We start from the raw sequence: 24,292 nt of genomic DNA, 5'->3' as shown, positions 1-24,292 counted from the left end.
AGGGGGGTGGTGGATTAGTAAGGTGGCGTTTAGAGGGTGTTGGTCATAAAGTCTTATTGTCTTAAAGTCTTATTTATTATTTGGATGTTCTTCTTTTTAAGCCTGCATATGCTGGGTTCAAGTCCAAGTGTCTGTTAATGGCATTTTCATTAGAGAGCCACAATTCTGCCAGGTCTCTGGCACTCTTAATATTGGCCCTGAATTTTACTTTCACAGTGTTCCAGTTAAACATATGTCCAGGGGAATTTGTATGTGCATAAGTCAGACTGTGGGTTTTTCCTTCTGATGGCACTGCAATGTTCCTGTAAACGTGTTGCAAGTCTATTAGATGTTTGTCTCACGTATACCGCTGGGCACGCATTGCATGGAATTCTGTAGACTGCGTTTCTTGTCTCTGTGGTTGACTTTTTGCTTTTGGCATTGAAAAGGACAGTCCGTAAAGTGCCGCTTTGTGTGCTATCTTGATCCCAAATCTGTACAGGACGCGTTCTGTACTTTCTGACACGCCATTATAATAAGGGAGGGTGTGGTAAGTGTGGTGAGGGTCTGAGTTGGAGTCGACTGTTTGCTGAGGTCTTTAGCGTCTTCTTTACAGTATAGGCACTGTTTAATAAATGTCTTGGGGTAGCCTTTCAGACGAAAAAGATAGCAAACATCTTTCAATCTCTTTGTGTCCATTGTACATTGTGTACATTTGGTGTTAATCTGTTTGAACAGAATTCTAACACAACTCTGTTTATATGATGGATTTGTTGCTGAAAAAGTGTAGTATTTTTGTCTGCGTAACATTCCTTGTGATAAACGCTGTGTGGTTACCTCTTTCAATGGAAATGTCAAGAAAATTAATGCGTCAGTTTCTTTTTATATTGTGAATTGAATTGTTTGGAATACTGAGTTGATGTGGCTATAGAATTCATTCAGCTGGTTTCTTTTTAATATGATGAATGTGTCATTGAAGTAGCGTATCCAGAGTTTAACTTTGAGTTTAAGCTTATTTTATGTGTGTATATATTGTGAGACATGCCTGGACAACATCAGACTGAGGCCACATCTTTATAAAACACACGTTTATTTTTCCTTCTCTGCACAATAAACACAGTCCCACACAGCACACTGTGCTCTTAGCACCAATTACCCTTAATACAGACCTCTCTCTCACTGTCCGTAGGCCGCCTTTCCTCTTTCCACGGGAGCTTCGTCCTGCTCCCACTCCCGACTCCAGGTCCCTGATTGGAGGGAGGCGGCCTCTTTTATTATCACCCAGATGTGCTCCAGGTGCTTGATGTTCTTCCAGCAGCACTTCCTGGTGTGGCAGAAGTGCTGCTCTTGCACCCGGAAGCACTCCGGGCGTCCCTGGAAGGATCATTCTCCATTTTCCCAGGTGTGGTGGAAGTAAATGTTTCCCGGGCTCCATGAGGCTCGGGGAGCCCCCTGGCGGTGGGCACGGGCCCCAATGGGCTTGAGCCTCCTTGTTCCTCTTCCGTGGCCCTATCCCAATCCAGGGTGGTTGCCCCCTCGTGGCCTGGAGGACGAATATGCCACCACCCAGTCCTTCCAGGCGTCCCAATATATATATTGTGGAACGAGCCCCGGACACAGACAGATGGACATCGTGTTAAAGTCCAACACACGTTTATTATACAATAGTAAAGTGCACAAACCCCAGTGCCACAGCACCAATCACCCCAGTCCAGGCCAACACCACAGTATGCCTTTCTTCAGACCACCTCCTTCTCTCTCTCCTCAGACCTCGTCCTCTTCCACCCAACTCTAGCCACTCTATGAAGGGAGGCGGCCCCTTTTATGTGCACCTGGATGTGCTCCAGGTGCTTCCCGGCAATCTCCCACCGGCACTCCCCAGTGTGGCGGAAGTGCCGGCTGCGTACCCGGAAGCACTCCGGGTGTCCCCACTCGTCTTCCCCCCAGCACTTCCGGGTGTGGCAGAAGTGCTGGGGTCCAGGGCTCTCCAGGCATACCCGTGTCCCCCAAAGGAACCAGGGCGGTCGCCCCCTCGTGGTCTGGAGGAGGCACAAGCCCTCCTCCTGTCTTCCTGGTCAGCCGGGTGCCACAATATATATATATATATATATATATATATATATATATATATATATATATATAATATATGAGTGTTTATATGAGTTGTTCTCATCAACTACGGTAACAATATCGGATATCTGGACATCATGTGAGATATCCAGTGTTGGCCAGCGAGTATAAGTGTCATCCTTAAAATATCTCAAATTCACTACAAACTCTGGGTTCTGAATTTGAAAAAGACATCTTGGTTCCTCACTCTGCCGTTATTGACTTAAGAAAATTCCACTTGAACACGCAAGTGGATCACAATGTTAATCCCGCTATTGGACACTCCTGTCCAATGTTAGCATCAACATGTCAGCTTGAAAGACTTGTTTTCTTCATGAGGATGCTATCAGTCTTACGTTTAAAATTGGTTTCATTTAAAAATCAAAATACCTTCTATCTGTCTGTCTGCCTGCCTGTCACTCCCTATGTCCTTACATCTCTATCTCTTCATCTCCACAGCCTGAAAACATGTCATCTCACCTCTGGATGTTGTGCAGCGCTCTCTTCTGTTCTCTCTTCTTCACACTCACAACTGACTGATCTGCTTCTGAATGACAATAAACTGGAGGAATCAGGGCTGCATCTCTTATGTGAGGGCATCAGGAGTGAAAACTGCAAATTAGAGAGATGTCGGTGAGTGAACCGAGTGACGATGGGGATGGGTGTATAATGAGTGACTGTTCAAAACACAGACTGAAGATGTTCATTTTAAATGAGGCCAGACTGCAGTGTAATGTGTGCATAGATGGACAGAGAGACGGACGTGAGCTGAAGACAAGAGGAGAGTTTACTTTAAATTTTTGAAACTTTTCTGTCCATGTCTCATTGTCAGCCATCTTTACCTCACACTTTCATTTAAGTCCCCTAAATTTAGGTTGTGTTGTGGAGCCCACTCCCCCTTCAGTGCAGACTGTTGTTTTGTTGTCACCGCTGTCCAATCAATTGTTTCATTTATAACCCAGAATTCTACAGTGTTCATTCTCCCATCATCTTGTAGTGGTCATGGGGACGCTATGATTCAAACCATCCAAAGATGGTGATTTGTTTATTTTATTGCAGGTACCCCAGGAACACACCCAGCCTTGACCCCAAACTCACACACAGAGACAATAATTAAAGGCTCAATGAATCAATGAATAATAAAGATAATAAAGGATATATTAATTGCATAACTAAAAGAAAAAACCAGCATTACACATAAACACATACACAAATGCCCATCCCAGTTCCCCAACGGCCATAATTATTTACATACACTACACAGTAAACAAAAAACACTAACAACAAAGTCCAACACAGTCCTGTAAAGCAGAAGCAGATGACGATGGAGAGAGGGATAAAAAACCCTGTGAACAGCCCTCTGAAGAAAATGTAAAGTTTTGTGCTACCAGGTTCCTGTTCTGGTATGTAGATTTGATGAGACTGGGAGCGCTCCCTAGATGAAGACAAAGCCAACCAAGACGAATCCACACTGACAAGCAGGCACAGGACAGAACGTACACTCAGATGAAACCATGATCCACGGTAGTTACAGTTGTAATCCAATGGTCTGAGTGATGAATAGAAACAAAAACAGACAGATGGTCTCCCCCCCCACCCCACTCCTTTCCACATTTTTTGGCTCTTTTTAAAGAGCCTGTTTGATTAATCTTCTTCCCAGCAACCCCTCACCAATCTGCCCAATAGCATAATATTGCCAGGGCTGCTGGGAGTTGTAGGCCATTTTAAGTAGCGCTGCTAAAGCCTATCTGAAGTTCCTCTAGAGTCACAAAAAGAAAATAAAAAATGGAAATATGGTCTACAAAATAAGAAGAGCCTACCATGGTTATGATGCACAAAGAGCAATGCAGCTGGACTGAGGTGATAGTCAGGAAGGAGCAAGATAGGAGAGCAAAAAGACAATGACGTGAAAAAGTATTGCTCCTATCTTGACATCCTCTATTTTTATGTATTTGTTGCAATGAATAGCTTCAGATCTTTTGGTAAAATGTATAACTAGATAAAGGAAACCAAAGTAAACAGATAACACATTTTATAAATTGCTACGTAATGCGTTTAAGTAATAAAGTTATCCAATACCTGTACTGCCAGTGTGAAAAGGTAATTGTTGCCTTAGTCACTCATTCAAACAGCTGACCCAAGTTAATTGATAATTCTGACCGAACATGGCCAGCCCTTTTGAATCTCAATGTCACCACATACTGACCATCACCATACAAGCAAAATATCATAACAAGGTTTCGAGTAGAACATTATACCTAAATCAAAGAAAATTCTACAAGAGAGGAGGAAGAAGAAGTTGTTTACAATTACTAAATAGGAAATGGTTAACAAGACTAGCTGGATTTCCTAACAGCCAGGCCTCAAATAGTGAGAACAGGTAACTGTTTCTCCAACACTGTCATTGTCAGCACTCAAGCTCCACAAGGCTGTGTACTCCTTTTGCACACACAATTGTGTGGCGAAGCACAGCGCTAACACCATCATTAATGTTGCTGATGACACAGTGGTCTTAGGCATTCTTAACGTTGTTGAAAACAAGTCCTATCTGGATGAGGTAGAGAACCTGGCAGTATGTTGCCAGGCTCCTAACCGCTCACTGAATGCCAGCAAGACCAAGAAACTAGTGGTGGACTTCAGGCAGAAGCAGCAGCAGATCTACAGTCCCATCAGCATAAATGTTGTTCCTGTTGGGAGGGTGAGACACTTAAAATACATGGTAGCGCACATCACCGAAGACCTGACATGGACCCAGCATGCGCAAACTCCGGTCAGGAAGGCAAAACAGCGCCTTTATCACCTAAGGCGGCTAAGGAAATTCAAATTCTCTCCACCTATTTTGAAAACTTTTTACACTGGAACCATTAAGAACATCCTAACACAGAGCTGCCCATCATGTTTAGGGAATTGCTCAGTCCGAGATCGCAAAGCCCAGCAGAGAGTGGAGCGTTTAGCAGAGCGAATCTTAAGGTCAGCACTGCGCTATCTGCAGGACATCTACACCAGGCGCTGTAGGACCAGGGTGATTAAAATAATCATGGACTCTGCCCCAGAGGTGTAGCTTGGGTTTTCAGCGCCCGGGGACAACTGAAGATTTTGCGCCCCCTCCTGTTTGTCATACTGCAATGGGGAAGGGAAATTTGGCGCCTCCTGGATGCTGCGCCCAGGGACAGATGTCCCCCCTTGCCCCCCCAATAGCTACGCCACTGCTCTGCCCAGCCCAGCAACAGACTGTTCTGCCTGCTCAACTCGGGCAAGTGGCTGTGCAGCCTAATGGCAACAACAGAAAGACTCAAGAGGAGCTTTTACCCTCAGGCCATCAGAATCCTGAACTCTGATATGCCAAGAAACATCCAAACCTAAAACTCATAGCACACTCACTTTAACTTACTGCACAGTCCCTTTTTGCTGTTTCAAATTTCAGAGTTTAACTTAATTTTAATGTAGATTAACTTAATTTCATTTTATTTAAAATATATTTTTCTTAATTTTATCACATATTCTATTGTATGTTTGCTTTTGTTTTTGCACAATTTTGGAGTAGACCATCTTTTCATTTCACTGCACATTGTCCTTTTGTGCGTGTGACAAATAAAACTCTTGAATCGTGAATCACCACAATGAGATCTGTGCTCTCCAAACAGGGAACATCCAAAATAGTGGGGAATCCTCCCAGGGAAAGGCCAACCTGCCAAAATGACCCTAAGGGCAGTCATGACTCTTTAAAGAATTCTCAGGGATCCCATCAACAACATCCAAAAGAACTGCAGGGACCTTGAGTCTCAGCATGACTCCACAATAAGGAGGAGACACAGTTAAAAGGATTCATGGTAGAGTAGCAAGGTGAAAAACCTCTGTGCCCATCCCGCATTCACAAAGAAACACCTGAATAATCTCTAAAGCCTCATGGAATGATGAGGGAGAGTTGGTTACGGCATTACAGCCATGTTGCGCGATTCGCAGGATCCTAATTGTTGAGGACCCAAGTGGCTGGACCCGGCCAAGGGGACTCCCAAGTAACACCTGGCTGTGGCGAATAGAGGGTCATTTCTCTAGGGTGGGACGACCACGTGTCTGCCTGGGGGGTTGCCAACCAGGATCCAGAGCTGTTTCGTTGTGTGGTGGGTGCCGCATAACAATGTACCAGTGCATGTTTTATTTTGTATTTGGCAAACAGTAGTACTGTCACATTTACACTTAAAAGAAATTAAGATATATTTGTATTTTTTCTGTATCTTTTAAATGCTTGCTTTTTTTAATGCACTTTTGCTGTGGAGCTTGCTTTCTTAATTGTACCTGAAAACCAACAATTAATGGTGAGCAGAGACTCTGAAAGTAGCAACTACTTCAGTGTTACCCACTTGCATATTAATGTATGTAAGTCTGATCACAATCTAATATATGTAGGTGGTTACCTACCAGGTAACGCTTGCAGTTGGTCGGCCAGTCGGCAGATGTCCACCCTGCCCCCTCAGTTGCGAGAAGCAAATACAGTTGTGCTTGAAAGTTTGTGAACCCTTTAGAATTTTCTATATTTCTACATAAATATGACCTAAAACATCATCAGATTTTCACTCAAGTCCTAAAAGTAGATAAAGAGAAACCAGTTAAACAAATGAGACAAAAATATTATACTTGGTCATTTATTTATTAAGGAAAATGATAGAATATTACATATTTGTGAGTGGCAAAAGTATGTGAACCTTTGCTTTCAGTATCTGGTGTGACCCCCCTTTGCAGCAATAACTGCAACTAAACATTTCCGGTAACTGTTGATCAGTCCTGCACACCGGCTTGGAGGAATTTTAGCCCATTCCTCCATACAGAACAACTTCAACTCTGGGATGTTGGTGGGTTTCCTCACATTAACTACTCACTTCAGGTCCTTCCACAACATTTCGATTGGATTAAGGTCAGGACTTTGACTTAGCCATTCCAAAACATTAACTTGATTCTTCTTTAACACAACTTGTGTGCTTAGGGTCTTGTCTTGCTGCATGGCCCACCTTCTCTTGAGATTCAGTTCATGGACAGATGTCCTGACATTTTCCTTTAGAATTCTCTGATATAATTCAAAATTCATTGTTCCATCAATGAAGGCAAGCCGTCCTGGCCCAGATGCAGTAAAACAGGCCCAAACCATGATACTACCACCACCATGTTTCTCAGATGGGATAAGGTTCTTATGCTGGAATGCAGTGTTTTCCTTTCTCCAAGCATAACGCTTTTCATTTAAACCAAAAAGTTCTATTTTGGTCTCATCCGTCCACAAAACATTCTTCCAATAGCCTTCTGGTTTGCCCACATGATCCTTAGCAAACTGCAGATGAGCAGCAATTTTTTTTTTTTTGGAGAGCAGTGGCTTTCTCCTTGCAACCCTGCCATGCACACTGTTGTTGTTCAGTGTTCTCCTGATGGTGGACTCATGAACATGAACATTAGCCAATGTGAGAGAGGCCTTCAGTTGCTTAGAAGTTACCCTGGGGTCCTTTGTGACCTCGCTGACTATTACACGCCTTGTTCTTGGAGTGATCTTTGTTAGTCGACCACTACTGGGGAGGGTAACAATGGTCTTGAATTTCCTCCATTTGTACACAATCTGTCTGACTGTGGACTGGTGTAGTCCAAACTCTTTAGAGATGGATTTGTAACCTTTTCCAGCCTGATGAGCACCAACAACTCTTTTTCTGAGGTTCTCAGAAATCTCCTTTGTTCGTGCCATGATACACTTCCACAAACGTGTGTTGTGAAGAGCAGACTTTGATAGATCCCTGTTCTTTAAATAACACAGGGTGCCCACTCACACCTGATTGTCATCCCATTGATTGAAAACACCGGACTTGAATTTCACCTTCAAACTAACTGCTAATCCTAGAGGTTCACATACTTTTGCCACTCACAAATATGTAATATTCGATCATTTTCCTCAATAAATAAATGACCAAGTATAATATTTTTGTGTCATTTGTTTAACTGGTTTCTCTTTATCTACTTTTAGGACTTGAGTAAAAATCTGATGATGTTTTAGGTCATATTTATGCAGAAATATAGAAAATTCTAAAGGGTTCACAAACTTTCAAAGACAACTGTAGATGTTTATATCTCTCTATATATAAAATCCGACATATATATCAAGTCAAGTAAAGTCAAGTCAAGTTGGGGAACATGCACTGGTACAGTGCGTTGCCGCACCCACTACACAACGAAACAACTCAGGATCCCGGTTTGGAACCCCCCGGGCAGACACGCGGTCCAGTCCCACCCTCCGGAAATGACCCTCTATCTGCCGCAGCCAGGTGTTACATTGGTGACCCCTTGGTCTGGTCCGGCCACTTGGGTCCCCAACAATGAGGATCTTATGAGCCGGATCACCCTCGGGGAAATGCGCCACATGGCCGTAGTGCCGTAACTGACGCTCCCTCACAATACAGGTAATGTGCCTCATTCGGGACTCCATGAGCAACCGTTCATTCGACACAAAGTCAAACCAACAGTACCCAAGGATTTTCCGGACAGACACAGTACCAAAGGAGTCCAGTCTTCGTCTCAGGTCACCTGAGAGCATCCATATCTCACAACCGTATAGCAAGACAGGAAGCACCAGGACTCTAAAGACTTGGACCTTTGTCCTTTTGCATAGATATCGGGAGCGCCACACACCCCTTTGCAATGACCTCATGACTCCCCATGCTCTCCCAATCCGTCTACTGACTTCATAGGAAGAGTCACCAGAGACATGAATGTCACTGCCAAGGTAAGTAATCCTCTTGACAAGGTCCACACACTCTCTGCAAACAGACACACTGCTGATGGCTGTGCCCAAGAGGTCATTAAAGGCCTGGATGTTGGTTTTTATCAGGACACTCGCAAACCCAGACACTCGGACTCCTCGCTCAGTCTCTCGAGCGCCCCGATTAGATCCTCTATCGACTCCGCGAAGATCACAGCATCGTCAGTAAAGTTAAGATCCGTGAACCTTTCTTCACCAACAGATGCCCCACAGCTGCTGGACCCCACGTCCTTGCCCAACACCCAGTCCATACAAGCATTGAACAGAGTAGGAGTAGAACACACCGCTGACGAACCCCAGAATCAACTGGGAAAAACTTAGAAGTCCTGCCTCCACTCTGCACAGCACTCACAGTAACAGTGTGCAGGCCGGCCATGATATCCAGCAACCTCGAGAGGATCCCGTTAATCCTCAGGATGTCCCACAGGGCAGCTTGATCAACTGAGTCAAACGCTTTGCGAAAATTGACAAAGGCTGCAAAGAAACTCTGCCAATATTCGTGTTTGCACTCCTTGAGAACCCTCAATGCCAGGATGTGGTCGATGGCAGACTTCTTAGGCATAAAACCAGACTGTTCCGGTCGCTGGTAGGTGAGCAAGTGATCACTGATCCTTTTGAGGATGACCCTAGCAAGGACCTTACCCAGCACCGACAGCAGTGTTATCCACCTGTAGTTGCTGCAATCCAGGCGATCACCCTTCCCTTTCCAGATAGGGACGACAAGTCCCGTTTTACACTCAGTTGGAATGATGCCAGTCTCCCAAATGGAATCAAAGATTGCTTGCAATGCCAGGAGGACAGCCTTACCACCAGCCTGGAGAAGTTCACCCCGGATACCACAGATCCCTGCAGCCTTTCCCCCCCTGCAGCTGGTTCATCACCTGTGCAATCTCAGTGAGACTGGGTGGTTCACAGCTAATTGAAGGATCAGCCTCAAGAACCGTGGACCCAGAGATATCCAACGTCCTAGCCGGATGGATCAGCTTTCAAGAACTGCTCAAAGTAGTCAGTCCAGCAGGTCACAACTGCAGTGTCATCCGTAAGGACCGTCCCATCAGCTGCCCTGACTGTGACTCTCCGATGGTAAGCAGGACATGGGTCACTAGACCACAGATGGTGTGTCACTTGCTCACAGATTCCTCTAACGACACCTCTTTATCTGCTCTCAGAGCCCTCGCAGCCATCCTTCTCAGTTCCCAGTACAGACCAGAGTTGCCATTGATCCATGCGCTGCAACTCCTCTTAATGATATCCAGGGTGCCCTGCAAGATGAAACTCCTCCTTCTGGGAACACCAGTAACACCAACACAACCCACAGCAACCTTCAGGGTCTTGTCATGGAAGGTCTCCTACATTACATTAAGATCTGTAGTTGTACCCAAATCTGAAAGTTCCTCACACAAACTGCGTGCAAACTCATTAGAAACAGCCTGGTCTTAGAGTCTGGTCAAGTCCAGGCTCATTTTCCTAGTAGGTGGTAACCTACTGGACCTAAGCTGGATCCTAAGAGTAGCAACAACAAGTCTATGGTCAGAATTCACAAACTGGGCACTTCTGTAGCCCCTGCAGTTTTGTAAGAGCCTCCAGCATCTGCCCACAAGGATGTGATCGATCTTCTTCACCGCACCACCAGCATTGAAGTACCAAGTCCAATGATCCTATATATAAAATCTGTCTGTTGTCACACACGTGTGATTGGGAGGCAGCTAGAGGGCCTAAATAATAGTAGTACCATGCCAAACCAGGGGGTGGCGAGCTGCACTAATTTTCTCTCTCCGTCCTCTGCAGACTATCCATGGGAAATTCTGCTAGGTGCCGACACTATTGATGACGTCACTTCCGGTACTGGTGCTACTGATAACGTCACTTCAGGCCTCGATGACATCACTTCCGGTTCGGGTCCAGATGACGTCACTTCTTGTCGCAACCTTTAAAGCCACCATGTTCTCAAACTAAAGTCAGTTCTGTTTTTGATTTCAAACTGAACACAACTCAAAAAAATATCCATTTGCAGCCAGGGCATATTATACAGATGGCTACCCCAAACCTTTGATGTCTCTTGGCTATCTTTGTTACACTGTCTTTCTGCTTTTCACGAGAGAACCACTTAACAGATTTAGATCGGGTTTTCTTCTATAATTTGCTTGAACATTCTGCTTGATTTTGTGATTTCTTTCATCATGCTAAGTATCATAGTTCACTTGCGGTACCAATTTATTTGCGTGAATCCGAGAGAGACGCTGTGGGCCGAGGGGAGGGGCCCTCCTTACTCACTCACTCACTCACGCTCCAGCCTCGGGGCATGTACCTTACCACCAATGTTCCCTCTAAGGAGTAGCATATAGTGAGCAAAAAACATTGTTTATGAGCGACATTTTGTTTAAGCCAAAAATTTATGAGCACCAACTCCGACGGTCGGAGTGAGCGATCGTGCAATAAGTACGAGCGACGCCGTCGGAATGAGCAATCGTGCGGGAAGTATGAGCGACGCTTTGAATTCGTATGAGCGATTGCTCACGCGCTCAGCTTAGAGGGAACATTGCTTACCACCACTTAGCTAGTGAATGAGAGAACTACTTAATGGATTTAGATCAGGCTTTTTTCTATAATTTGCTTGAACATTCTGGTTTATTTTGCGACTTCTCTCATTGCGCGCTAAGAATCATAGTTCGCTTGCAGGAGCGATAAATTTGCGCTAATCCAAGACAGAGGCTGCAGGCTTAGGGGAGGGGGAAGAGTGACATCAGGAGTGGGGAGACGGGCAGGGCCCTCCTCACTCACTTACCAGCCTCCATTCGAGTCGGTTTACCTCTCACCACGATTTGGAGTGTACCTTGCCTCCGCTTAGCTAGTGATACCTGTTTGTTTATTGATTTTTAAAGTTTATCCTGTTTCACTACTGTGAGGGCGGAGCTGCGCGGGACGGCTAGTATATATATATATATTTTAAAGAAAAATAATTTCTTTCACATCTAACACTCCAACACAAATTCCTCCTTCATTCAGTAAAATATAGCATAACCATTTTGTGATTTCTGGATGGTTGTAAAAACAAAGCTCTTAATTAAGGCAGAAGTCCAATTAACAGAAGGGATAGGATAGGAGAAAAACCTGCAGACACAGGGAGTCTTAAGGACTGATCGCTGAGCACCACTGGTCAGGCCTATCAATTCAGTTAGGAAAGGCAACAAGATCAGGAGGAAACATCTGGATGAGAAACAACAGGACAGGGAGAGAGATGGCAGGCAGTGTGGACACTGAGGTGTGGAGAGGAGAAGAGGGAGAAGAAGAAGCAGATGATGAGGGTTTTCGAGTCACAGGGGACACAGGTGATGGGAAAGGAAAAACAGAGGAGCACTAATCAGTAAATAGTAAAACAGGAGAAACAAATGAGACAGAAAATAAAGTTTAGCATGACAGCAGATGATCACACAAGCCAGAGGAAGAAAATGAAAGGAAGGAGTCAGGAAGAAGAAGTGACATACATAATGAGGGACCAAGGAGGTCTTTACAGACAGAACAGAGGGCTTAGAAGGTGTCCAGTTTTAGGTTCAAATTAAGAGAACATGGATCATCAAACAAGATGTAACCTGCACGTCTGCAGAGGACATCAAACCAAATCATCACTGGGTTCAGTGACAGACAGGTGGTTATACACACATCATCTGAATTAGATGACCAGAGACAGCAGGAGGAATTCTTGGGAAGGTGACCTCAGGGGGACATGTTGCAGAGATACTCCTGCATGTGAAGTGATGCACTGCTGTGTTTGTAACTCTTAATTGTGTCTTTTCTACAGGGTGCGTCATATCCGCATGAGTTGTTCGGATTACGAGCCCCTTCTCTCACTACAGGAGGAGCTGAACAGGTCTGGACGGCAGCTGTCTTTTTAATGAGCAGACTAATCTTGGTGTTTAAAGTGACACCCCAGTGATGGCACCACCCTGCCAGTCAATAACTCATTTAAGCTACTCTTTGTTTTTTTCCAAATATACTCTGAGGATGATAAACTGTCAATGTTTTCTCAATGCTGTGTGATTCCTGTTTACACTCAAATGAACTTTTGTAAACCTGAACCCATGAGAGCAGATGTAGGAGCAAATACAGCTAGAAAGTCTCAATATGTGGGTGCTGGGGGCCCACAACCTATCAGGGAATTGGGTATGACAAAGAGGCAATCCCCAGACAGGACACTGTTAGTGGAAATGTCCCAAAAGGCGCTATTGATGTTGTTTGAACTCATGTCTCCACTCCTTGTTTACTGTCTTCATTTGGACACAATTCAAGATCGCTCTTTGTCCCTGCATTTTTGTGACACATAAACGTGCGCAAGTCTCTTTTTATCATCTTCTTGTTTTCATTCGCCTGTCTCTACCTGCCTGTTGTTTTGGCTTCGATTCTCTGTAGGATGCAGTGTCTTCATAAGTAAGACATTGTGAAAGAAATAAGAGCAAAATCAAAAGACGAGGAGAACTTAGATAAAGTTGTACAGAAAACTGTGATGGACTGGCGCCTCATCCGTGGTTTAGCCCTTCATTGTAGATTCTTAAGAGTATGTGTTTTGTTGTGGTAGGGGCCTAGTGTGACCCTCTTCCTCTTTACAATCTTCATTTTGTAGACTTTAATGGAAAGCTTCAAACCCCATGCACTTACCACACTGTCAGGATTGACTGCTAATGTTGTTGAGCACTTCCTACCCTTTATAACATTCTATGACCCCAAACAATTAGATAGAGCACCAACACAGGTAGGAGAAAAGTCACAAATTTATATATGTTGCGGCATACAGCCGGGGCCAGTACCTGGCCAGGATGCCCAGATTATGGAAGGACCGGGGGGAGAGAGTATTTCCAGGACAGTTTCTCACCCGGACCGACAGAAGGCCTGGGGCTACGGGTTATGAGCATAGAAGCTCAACCCTGTTGAGACTCATGGTCACCACAAGGGGGCACATGGACATTTGTGGGGCCCTATTTGTAGTGGAAGTGCTGCCAGAAGAAGCTCGTTGGGAATCTGGTGCCCTATAAAAAGAAGCCAGTTGCCAGCACTCAATGACCAGAGTCAGAAGGAAGAGGACAAAGCCTGTGTTGAGGACTGAAGGTGGGCGGCAAAGGGACTGTGCTTTACTTGTGCTGTAAATGCACTTGTAAATAAACCGTGTGCTGTGTGGCAAACTCATGTCCTACCTGTCTGTGTCAGGGATATGGCAGATGTACCCCCCCAGGCATCACAATGTATTATAGATAATATGCCCAAAATAATAAACAGATTACCAATGTGAGTGTTGTCAAACTAATACAACCCGATAATAGGCTACATGGTGGCTTATAGTCTCTTGACTGGCTTGGCCCTTGATGCAGCATGGCATTTGAATGGAATATGGCCACCAAAACAGGTTGTCTTATGCTCCATGGATGGAAAATGGCGGAGAGACTGAATTTCTTTGTTACCTCTGTCTTTATCTTAGTCAAACCACCTTAGTGTACCTCCTGGACCAATCAGATAAGCGAACTCCCTATTCTATACCAATCCTATTCAGACACAACTCAGTCCTCCAGTCTAGCCCCCACTTTAATCCATGAGGCATCCTTCCACTCTAGGCTATAACAGACTGTTAATGGCCTTTCATCTCAGCTCCCCTGTATTCCCCCAGGCTAGCAGACAAGCCAGTCTTATCATTACTGGTTTTAACCTGTAGTAAGTTCAAAGAATATATTTTTTTAAGTCAGTCAGTCAGTCAGTCAGTCAATCATCGTCCAACCTGCTATATCCTAACACAGGGTTACGGGGGCCTGCTGGAGCCAGTCCCAGCCAACACAGGGCGCAAGGCAGGTCCCCAGGCAGGGTGCAAGCCCACCGCAGGGCACACACACCCACACACACACCAAGCACACACTAGGGACAATTTAGGATCGCCAATGCACCTAACCTGCATGTCTTTGGACTGTGGGAGGAAACCGGAGCGCCCAGAGGAAACCCACGCAGACACAGGGAGAACATGCAGACTCCACGCAGGGAGGACCCGGGAAGCAAACCCATGTCTCGCCACCATTTTTTTTAAGTACATATATTTATTACTTTATTATTACACTATTCTCATGACACTAAATGAAGGTTACATATTTGTTGTTCTGGTTGGAGAATAGAAGTTGGTGGTACTGGGAAACAAGAGGACTCGGCTGCAAAACTGATGGGGAAATCAGCTTGAAAGCAGCAGGGAAGGAGCTACAGGTTCCAGTACGGAGGTCCTAAAATGTTATTCAGTAATTACTGTATATATGTATTTGCTGTGTTCTGCTCCCACTCAGGCCCTGACCCACCTTAATTTGTTTTGGCTGACTATCTGGGCAACTCTGACAGTCACTGTTGGAACAAAGGGCTGCCAGAGTTCCTTTTGAGACAGGCCGATTGTAGCATTACATCATTCAGGAGAATGTGAATGGCTTGTGGACTGCTTGGGTGATAATCAGGAAAGAATACTGGCTGTTCAGCCCGGGCTCAAAGTATTGCTGCATTGACCACAAAGTGAGGGTCATGTTTGTGAATAGCAGAGTACCCACCCATCAAAGTTATGGGAAGAGAGCCAAGTGCTGGAAGGGTGCAACTGAGGGCAAGCCAAGGAAGGGAAAGGAATGCTGCAGTCTCTTGAAGGGGAGAGTATGGTCTGCTGAATTTTGTGTGTAGGTAATATAGTTCATGATGTTTCATTTGTAAATAATAAAGAATGGCTTCCACAATGATCAGCAAAAAAGTATGTGGCTTCATCATTTACAGACAGAAATGATGGCTGGTAAAGCCTCCACAACTCAACGGATTCCCATTCTCTATCAGTCGGTTTTGTGATTCTTCTTCATCTAAAACAGGGTGAAGTTTATATACTGTAAGGTGCACTGGCACAGAGCAGAAACCCACCTGGCACAAATGTACTGGAGTACCTGGTCATAGTCAGACCATTGGACTTCATTTGTTTAGAAAGCAAAATGATAAAAAAAAAAAAAAAAAAATCACATAACATCCTCTCAGAATGATCACCGTTACTGAGATCCTGTCAGGTGCAGAGCCATCTTCAAACCTCAATTGCCAATTTACAAATCCGTTAATAGCCCAAAGGTATCACAGGCTCTTGTTTTTTGTGCCCACCAGAAGGCATTGTTCCTTGTGTTCTTTGCATAAGGGATGGCTCTAGCATTTAATCCTGCTACATAGCAGCCCTAGGGTCTGTAAAATCCTGGGAAAGACTGAAGGACACCAAAGGCTGGTTCCCCGGCAGAGGAACATTAGAACAATCGAGACGAGAACAGGCCATTCAGCCCAACAAAGCTCGCCAGTCCTATCTTTTTATTTCTTCCAAAAAAATATCAAGTCGAGTTTGGAAAGTCCCTAAAGTCTTACTGTCTACCACACTACTTGGTCGCTTATTCCAAGTGTCTATTGTTCTTTGTGTAAAGAAAAACTTCATACCGTCTGTGTGAAATTTACCCATAACAAGTTTCCAACTGTGTTCCTGTGTTCTTGATGAGCTTATTTTACAGTAACAGTCTCAATCCACTGGTCTAATTCCCTTCATAATTTTAAACACTTCAATCATGTCACCTCTTAATCTTCTTTTGTTTAAACTATAAAGGCTCAGCTCTTTTAATCTTTCCTCATAACTCATCCCTTGTAGCCCTGGAATCAGCCTAGTCGCTCTTCTCTGGACCTTTTCTAGCTCTGTTATGTCCTTTTTGTAGCCTGGAGACCAAAACTGCACCCAGTACTCCAGATGAGGCCTCACCAGTGTGTTATAAAGCTTGAGCAGAACCTCCTGTGACTTGTACTCCACACATCAGGGCGCTATATAACCTGACATTCTGTTACCCTTCTTAATGGCTTCTGAACACTGTCGGGAAGTCGATAGCTTAGAGTCCACTACAATTCCTAAATCCTTCTCATAAGGTGTACTCTTGATTTTCTGACCTTCCATTGTGTATTGAAACCTCACATTTTTATTTGCTATGTGTAATACTTTACATTTACTGACATTAAATTTCATCTGCCACAAATCTGCCCAAGCTTGTATGCTATCCAAGTCCTTCTGTAATGATATAATGGATTCCAAGTTATCTGCTAATCCACCTATCTTGGTATCATCTGCAAATTTAAACAGCTTGTTACTTATATTCCTAGCTAAATCATTTATATATATTAAAAATAGCAGCGGCCCCCGCACTGCCCCCTGCTGGTCACCACTCTTAACATCGGCCAGTTCTGATGAGGTTCCTCACACCATCATCCTCTGCTTCCTGTGTCTGAGCCAATTCTGCACCCATCTAAAAACATCACCCTGAACTCCCACTTCTTTAATTTGATGTCCAACCTCTCATGTGGCACCTTATTAAATGCTTTCTGAAAGTCCAGATAAATAATATCATAAACTCCACTTTGATCGTATCCTTTTGTTGCCTCCTCATAGAATTCCAGCATGTTAGTAAAACACGACCTCCCTCTTCTGAACCCATGCTGACCATTCAGAATAACTCCTCTCCTTGCCAGGTGTTGCTCAATCTTATCTATATATATAAAATCCCTATGTGCGTCCAGGTGTCCGTGTGTGGGTGTCTTCTGGTGAAGTGCGCATGCGCGGGGCACGGTGCGATGCGCGATATTACTGTCAGAGAAAGTTAGAGGCGTTTTACGGAAATACAAACCAGTATTACTGCGAGAGGAAATTAAAGGTACACAATACAGTGACGCATATTACAGCCACATACAAGCCAGTATTACTATCAGAGGAGATTAAAGGCATATTACCGACACGCAGGCCTGTATTACCACCAGAGAAAATTAAAGGTATATTACGGACGTACAAGACTGTATCCTTCAATAAGGGTGTGCACAAAAAGGCGAGCCTCAAAAGGACGACCTCAATTGGGCGCAGCGAATAAAGGCGCACGTAAATAAAGATCTGCACCTGTTGCTCTTCACATATTCCAGAGCCATTTGAACTAAATTATCTACGCGCCCTTATTGAATAGAGCCGTACAAGACAGTATTACTGTCACAGAAAATTAAAGACACACAATACACGGCGGCAGCCCACGAAGAACGGTCAGTTCAGCAAGTAAACATCAACAAAAGAAAGGCTGAAAGACAGAAAAATACGACCAACAAAAAGAATGAGGTCAAAGTCCCTTGCCATTTAATATACTAATGTTTATGCACTACTGTTCTAGCGCCCGTTATTGTAACGGGCTAAATGACTAGTCCTTAATAATTCCTTCCGTTAATTTTCCTGTGTATGTCTCTTGAAATTTCTCTGTAAGACTTCATTAGTTGTGTGTTAATAAATGCAAATATTTAGAGAAATAAAAGACAGGCCATGAAGGCTGTTGTATCACATATAGAATAATATAAAGAAGACAACAGAGCTGAAACAAAAGAGGCAAATGTGAGCCAACAAGTACAGCGGTCATCAATACATTTACCTGTGAACCAAGGATTCAAGAAGAATATCAACAGCAACAGGCAATTGTTAGACTGGGACATCAAAGAACACAAAAGAGATAAGCATGGAAATTGTAGTATCTACTCATGCAAACATGGATGGGCACACAGACAGGAAGGAGAACATGAAAACTCCACATGGTCTTTTAAAGGCTCGTATGTACAAGACATTCGAGTCCAAGATGTTGGAACTATGAGGCAGCAGCAATCCAAGCACCATGCTTCATAGTGTTGCATATTTTTAAAATGCTTACCATTTACCAGTCAATGGTTTGTAGACTGCTTGGGTGATAATCAGAAAAGAATACTGGCTATGCAGCCTGGGTTCAAAGTATTGTATATTTTATATTGTAGTATAGTGCTGTGTAGCATCCTGGTGTATACTGTGATGTCCGCCAGCTGATTCTGCAAACAGAAATGTGAGTCGCACCTGATGATGAACGGGAATGCCAATGAGAAACCAGGGACCATTCTGTGGTGCTTCTAATGGAATGGCATAAACATTTTTAGTTAAATGCAGTATTGAGGAATTTGCAAGAAATTGATAGCATAAGGATACAGAACCGTGCCTTATAGGGCCTTATAAACTATTCACAAACATAAGGGTGATTTTTATTGTAAAAATAAATGAAAACTAGTCCTGTATTGGTAGGTCTTTAATGATTTTCTATTTTTTTACTTTTTAAATCAGGAACATATTTTACTGAGCTTACTATGTAATCACTTCATTTTGTGGTTTTGAAATTTCCCTAAAAGAATTAACATATGGTGCCCTCCATAAGGTTTGGGAAAAAGACGCATTTTTTTTCTTGATTTCTCCCTCTGCTCCACAGTTTAAAATTACAAAACAAACACTTTAAATATGACTGTATAAGTGCCAACTGCAAGTCTTTCATTTACAGGGATTTTCAGACATTTCGGTCACAGCATGCAGAAATGACAACACTTTTTCTACAGGGTCCCCCTCCATTTCAGGACACTATAATGTTAGGGATCCAGAAATGGCAGGTCAATTAAATCCATTGTCATATTTAGGACTTTGTCCTTGCATGCAATGACTGCTTGAAGTCTGTGGGTTCGCTCCACGCTCTCATCTTGCTTCTGGGAGCTCTTGAACCTGACACCGTCAGTAATGTCACTGATGAGCTAGGCAGTGAGGCACAACAATGAAGCAAGGGGATGGTGCAAAAAATGCAAAGTGCTTTTATTTAAAACCAACAAAACAAAACAAGTGTTCAAATAAATAATACAGTGTCTCAAATCTTCAAATAAATAATCCCATTAAAACAAGTGAAAGATGGAAGTTAAAATCCAATACAAAAAAAAAATCATTTAAAGAAAAAAAAACAGCGAGGTTAAAACAATGGCTGGAAGCTGTCCTTTTAAAAATAAAGCCCAGTGCCTGTCTTCTACTGGTGACTCCCCTGCTTCTCCCATCCAGGTAATGAACCAGAGGAGTCACCCTAGCTACAGCTGACCTGCTCTGCCTGCTGATCTGGAGGCTTCCCGATCCCAGGCTTCGGTTCTGCTCTCCCCAGACCGAGACTTGGGTTCCCCAGCGACCAGGATGCTCACGCTGGGGAATCCACCTCCCAGGCCGCCCGACTCCCGCTGTCTTCCGTGGCAAGACATCCTTCTTCCGGTCACTCCTGCTCCCCAACTACATGCTCAGCAGAAGTGACCACTACCAACTGCCCTAGGTGTCGGCCAAACACCCCGCTGGGGCTCACTGTTCAGATGCCCGTGAGCCTGCACTCGCTCATTATAGTTCTCTTGCACCGGCGTTACTCTCCCCAGTTCCTGCCTTCTTCTCCTGCAACCTCCGTTATAGAGAGGGCGTGGGAGTGTGGCCAAATGCAGTTCCCGGGGAAGTTTGTGATGCAGGCGGTCCTCGCTTAAGTGCACACATGAGGAGTCGACCGCATCCGTAATTGTTGCCGGGAGCCAGTGATTGCCACACCTGATCCACATCCTCTCTATAAGCCGCGAAGACGGCGATTATTTAATTAAAAAGTGGCCTTTTTGACGTGAGCTATGGATCTGCTATACCACAATAACCGGGGGCCTTATGTATAAACGGTGCGTATGCACAAAAATGTTGCGTACTCCCGTTTCCATGCTCGAATCACGATGTATAAAACCTAAACTTGGTGTAAAGCTACGCACATTTTCACGCCAGCTAAATGCTTGGCGTACGCAAGTTCTCCACTCAGTTCTGCAAGCTGCCAGCACCCAGCGTCAAAGCAGTCCTTTTGTTCCAGTGTGGTTTCCCTTTCTTTTTTAGATCCACATCCCTGGTGCGGCTTTATCAAATACACTGTAATTAACAGCATATTGTTTATTAGTTTAAGGCATCTGATTGTAATTAACCTGTAACAATATAATGGTCCACGGAATAGCCGAACTATTCCAAATACCATAGCTGCTTTAGCGTTGTTCCTCTCAATGCACCACTCAGAGTATCTATCCTAATGTATCTGAGTGTGGAATCACAGCTCTACAACAGCTGATCAGAAAGAGAATTAATCGGTATACAGCATCAAGCACACACTGCCTCAGCCATGCGCACAGTTTATTGAACCGTTCTCATACAACAAATGCTTCAGTGCCTTTCCTGTAGGGACAATGTGGTTCAGAAACAGTTTCATCCCAAGAACTATAAACACATTCAATCAGTCCATCAAGTGCTCCTTGTAGAACTGTTTGTACTTATAAGTACAATCATCTCACTGTAAACTTGTGATACAGTTATAATATTGCACAACCTGAGCCACTTTATAAAGCGCGTATATACATATGATGACGATATCATTTTTAAGATGAAATGCAGCAAAATATGTTTATTACATTATACAGATAAAATGTTAACATCATTTAAATAATCTATATTGTTAATAATTAAACATGTGAGGACATGGTGTCGCAGCATTAGTTAGTTCAGGGATTGTTCCTGCCTCGCGCTGTATTCTTGCTGGTGCGACACTGGAAGGATAGATGGATAGAATAATTACACATGTACTATGAAGATATTTCAATGTTCCTTAAAAGTTTTGAAGAATTGGCATTCTAAGTTTACAGATGGCTTAACGTCTATTACAGAGCTGACTGTGTGGCGATTGGTTACTTGGAGAAAGAAAAGGAAGGACAGGAATTGGGGGTTAGTATGTTTGGAAGAGACAGTACTGCTGTGATAAATTATTTTATCGAAAGGTCACATACGGCGCAGCAAGCATCTTGCGGGAGACAGGAACAATCTGTGGACGGGGTGCAAGGTCGTCACTATCACTGTGCCACCGTGTTCCCATGTTTAATAACATGCTTTAACTCCTATCATCATGAAAATGATATTAAGTATACATCTCAGTATTTTAATTATTCAGAGAGCTCTAATATCACGAATGTAATGGATTCTGTGTCCTATCGGAGGAAGATAAAGCCCGTTTAAGAAGCACGTAGTGATTCACACACATAGAGCACATAGAAGAACACATACAAAACAAAGCATTTAACATGCTACTTTAGTTAAGATGGGATTTGAGAAACTAGTAAATTAAACGATTTAAAGATGAAGTTTATGATGTTCTACCTTAATGACAAAATAAACTACGTGATTAAAGTGAAAATTTTGAGATTAAATTTGACATTTCGAGCTTTTATCTCACTGTGTTCTTATTTTTTTTTCCTCTGTACCCTAATAAGCTTTCATATGACACTCAGACAGTGGGCTACGACTTGCCTTTTCAGGCGACTTTGATATGTGACAACTTTTTTATTTCGGGCACTGTGCGACTTTGTGAACTTGAGCTTTTGAGCTTCTCCGACACACTGTCACTCGATCAACTTTCTTTTGTTGTTTATACCACTGTTTAAACCAACAAAAATGATGTTTTTCCTTGCCTCCACTTGGTATTCGCTGAAATTCTTCTATTTTCCCCTGTGCTTTTGCCATTACCTTTTCACGGAATGCTGAGCTTAAGGGCTATTTATAATGATTTGCATATTCAAAGAGGCGTAATTCTGGGAGGAATTTGGAGAGTGGCAGCAGGCGCGTGCATGTGTGTTACTTTTCACGCTGACCGGGATTTATGGAGTGGAAGAATGTGAAAGTTGGCGTTCGCACAGATTTATGCATCTGGAGTTTTTTGTGCATATGCACGTTTCTGCTTTTATCTGTACACCATGTTTTAGTGTGAATTCTTCGCAAGGATTTATGCATGAGGCCCCAGGTGCTGAGGATCGTCTCTGGTGATGCTCTGACAAGCCACAGCCATCTTCAGCGTCTGCTTATCTCCTTAAGTTTTCTCTTCAGCATATAGAAGGCCTGTGCCATTGGATTTGAATCAGGTGACTGGCCATTCAAGAATTTTCCATTTTTTAGCTTTGATAAACTCCTGCATTGCAGTATGTTTGGATCATTATCTTGTTTTAGGATGAATTTCCATCCAAAGAGTTTGGAGACATTTACTGGAACTTGAGCAGATCAGATCTTTCTACACACCTCAGAATTCATTGTGCCAATGCCGTCAGCAGCTCCATTATCAATGAAGAGAAAGAAATGTGCCAGGACCTGTGGCAGGCATACATGCCCAAGCCATAACACCCCCACTGCCAAGTTTAAAAGATGAGGTGGTCTGCTTTAGATCTTAGGCAGTTCCTTTTGGTCTCCACACTTTGCTCTTGTCATCACTCTGATGCAGGTTCATCTTTGCCTCATCTGTCCACAAGACCTTTTTCATCAATGGATGGAAGATGGCAGAGATAATAAGTTTCTTTCTTACCTCTATGGGCAGTGTTCTGATGCTGTGGTACCGCTGCTGCCTCACATTAAGGCATTCCTTACATGAATTGTACATCTTCTACTCATGCCAGAGTGAGTTTCATCTGGCTTCCTCCCATAGTCCAACAGCATGCAAGTTAGATAAATTGGCAACACTAAATTATCCCTAGCATGTGTTTGTCCTGTGATGGCCCGATGCCCTGTTCAGGGTTTGTTCCTGCCACAGGTGCACAGTGGCAGGGCCGGCCCTAACAATAGCGGGACCCTATGCGAAACGGATTGCGCGGGGCCCAGTCGGGGTAGGGATAAGGATAATAAGTGAAAATTAAGATTTTGTATTAGAAAATAAATTCGTCTTTGCATTTTATTCATTCTTTACTAAGTACAAAATCACGATCAAATTAACTTTACTTTACGAGCCTTGCGTGTAGCGAAGTCATACAGTATATCATCAAAATTTTGTTTCCTACATAGATCACGCTCAATAGCAAGAATTGCCAAATTGTTCAATCTATCTTCGTGAATTGTTGACCTCAAGTAATTCTTGATTAGTTTGAGGCACGAGAAGCTTCTTTCACCAGATGCCACAGTTAAAAAAATGAAAAATGAACAAAATAAAGTATTTACTGATTTATTACGTCGTTATTGAATTTGATTACGTGATTTAACGTTTGAACGACAATTTGCATTTGATTATGTCACGTTTGCATTTGATTACGAGTAAATAAAATTTAAAAAAATACCTTAAGTCTACCAATTTAAGATGAACCACTTTTTAAAATTCCTTGTCAAATCCACATTTTTTGCTTTTTACCAGTAATTTTCAGTCAAATTATTGTTAATGATCTGCATATGCATGCGCTTGTCGCTTAGGGATGAATTGGTACGTTTTGAGCAAGTGTTTGTGAAAAAAAATTTTTTTATCTTACCCCTACTATGGGTAAGATGAAACAATCGTTTGGGTAGACGAATCACATTATTTTATTTTGTAAAACTATCTTAAACATTTGAAATGAGAGACTATTCATAAAACAAATTGTATAAAAATACAAGTTGACGTGCCGATGATTCTATGGCTGACTGTTAACATAGGGTGGGTTATCAATGTACAGGATCTTCGAATTTTATACAACGCTTGTTTCTGAGGAACAAGC

General features: G+C 43.3%; 2 protein-coding genes across 4 annotated transcripts in view; both read left to right on the top strand.

The window, feature by feature from the left end:
* LOC114666901 (NACHT, LRR and PYD domains-containing protein 3-like) overlaps positions 1-4,186 on the top strand; it is an 84,292-nt gene extending 80,106 nt beyond the window's left edge. Inside the window, exon 14 of the mRNA XM_051933362.1 lies at positions 2,548-4,186. Coding sequence (XP_051789322.1) covers positions 2,548-2,725 — 178 coding nt within the window. The 3' untranslated portion in view covers positions 2,726-4,186. The remainder of the gene's footprint in view (positions 1-2,547) is intronic.
* The window catches only part of LOC114667766 (oocyte zinc finger protein XlCOF7.1-like), a 228,360-nt gene that overhangs the window by 134,130 nt on the left and 69,938 nt on the right, over positions 1-24,292 (top strand). The window lies entirely within an intron of this gene.

The sequence above is a fragment of the Erpetoichthys calabaricus genome, chromosome 1, assembly GCF_900747795.2.
Source record: "Erpetoichthys calabaricus chromosome 1, fErpCal1.3, whole genome shotgun sequence".
NCBI classification, from domain to species: Eukaryota; Metazoa; Chordata; class Cladistia; order Polypteriformes; family Polypteridae; genus Erpetoichthys; species Erpetoichthys calabaricus.
The sequence above is the reverse complement of the archived record's forward strand: the minus strand, read 5'-3'. Positions and strand labels throughout refer to the sequence as shown.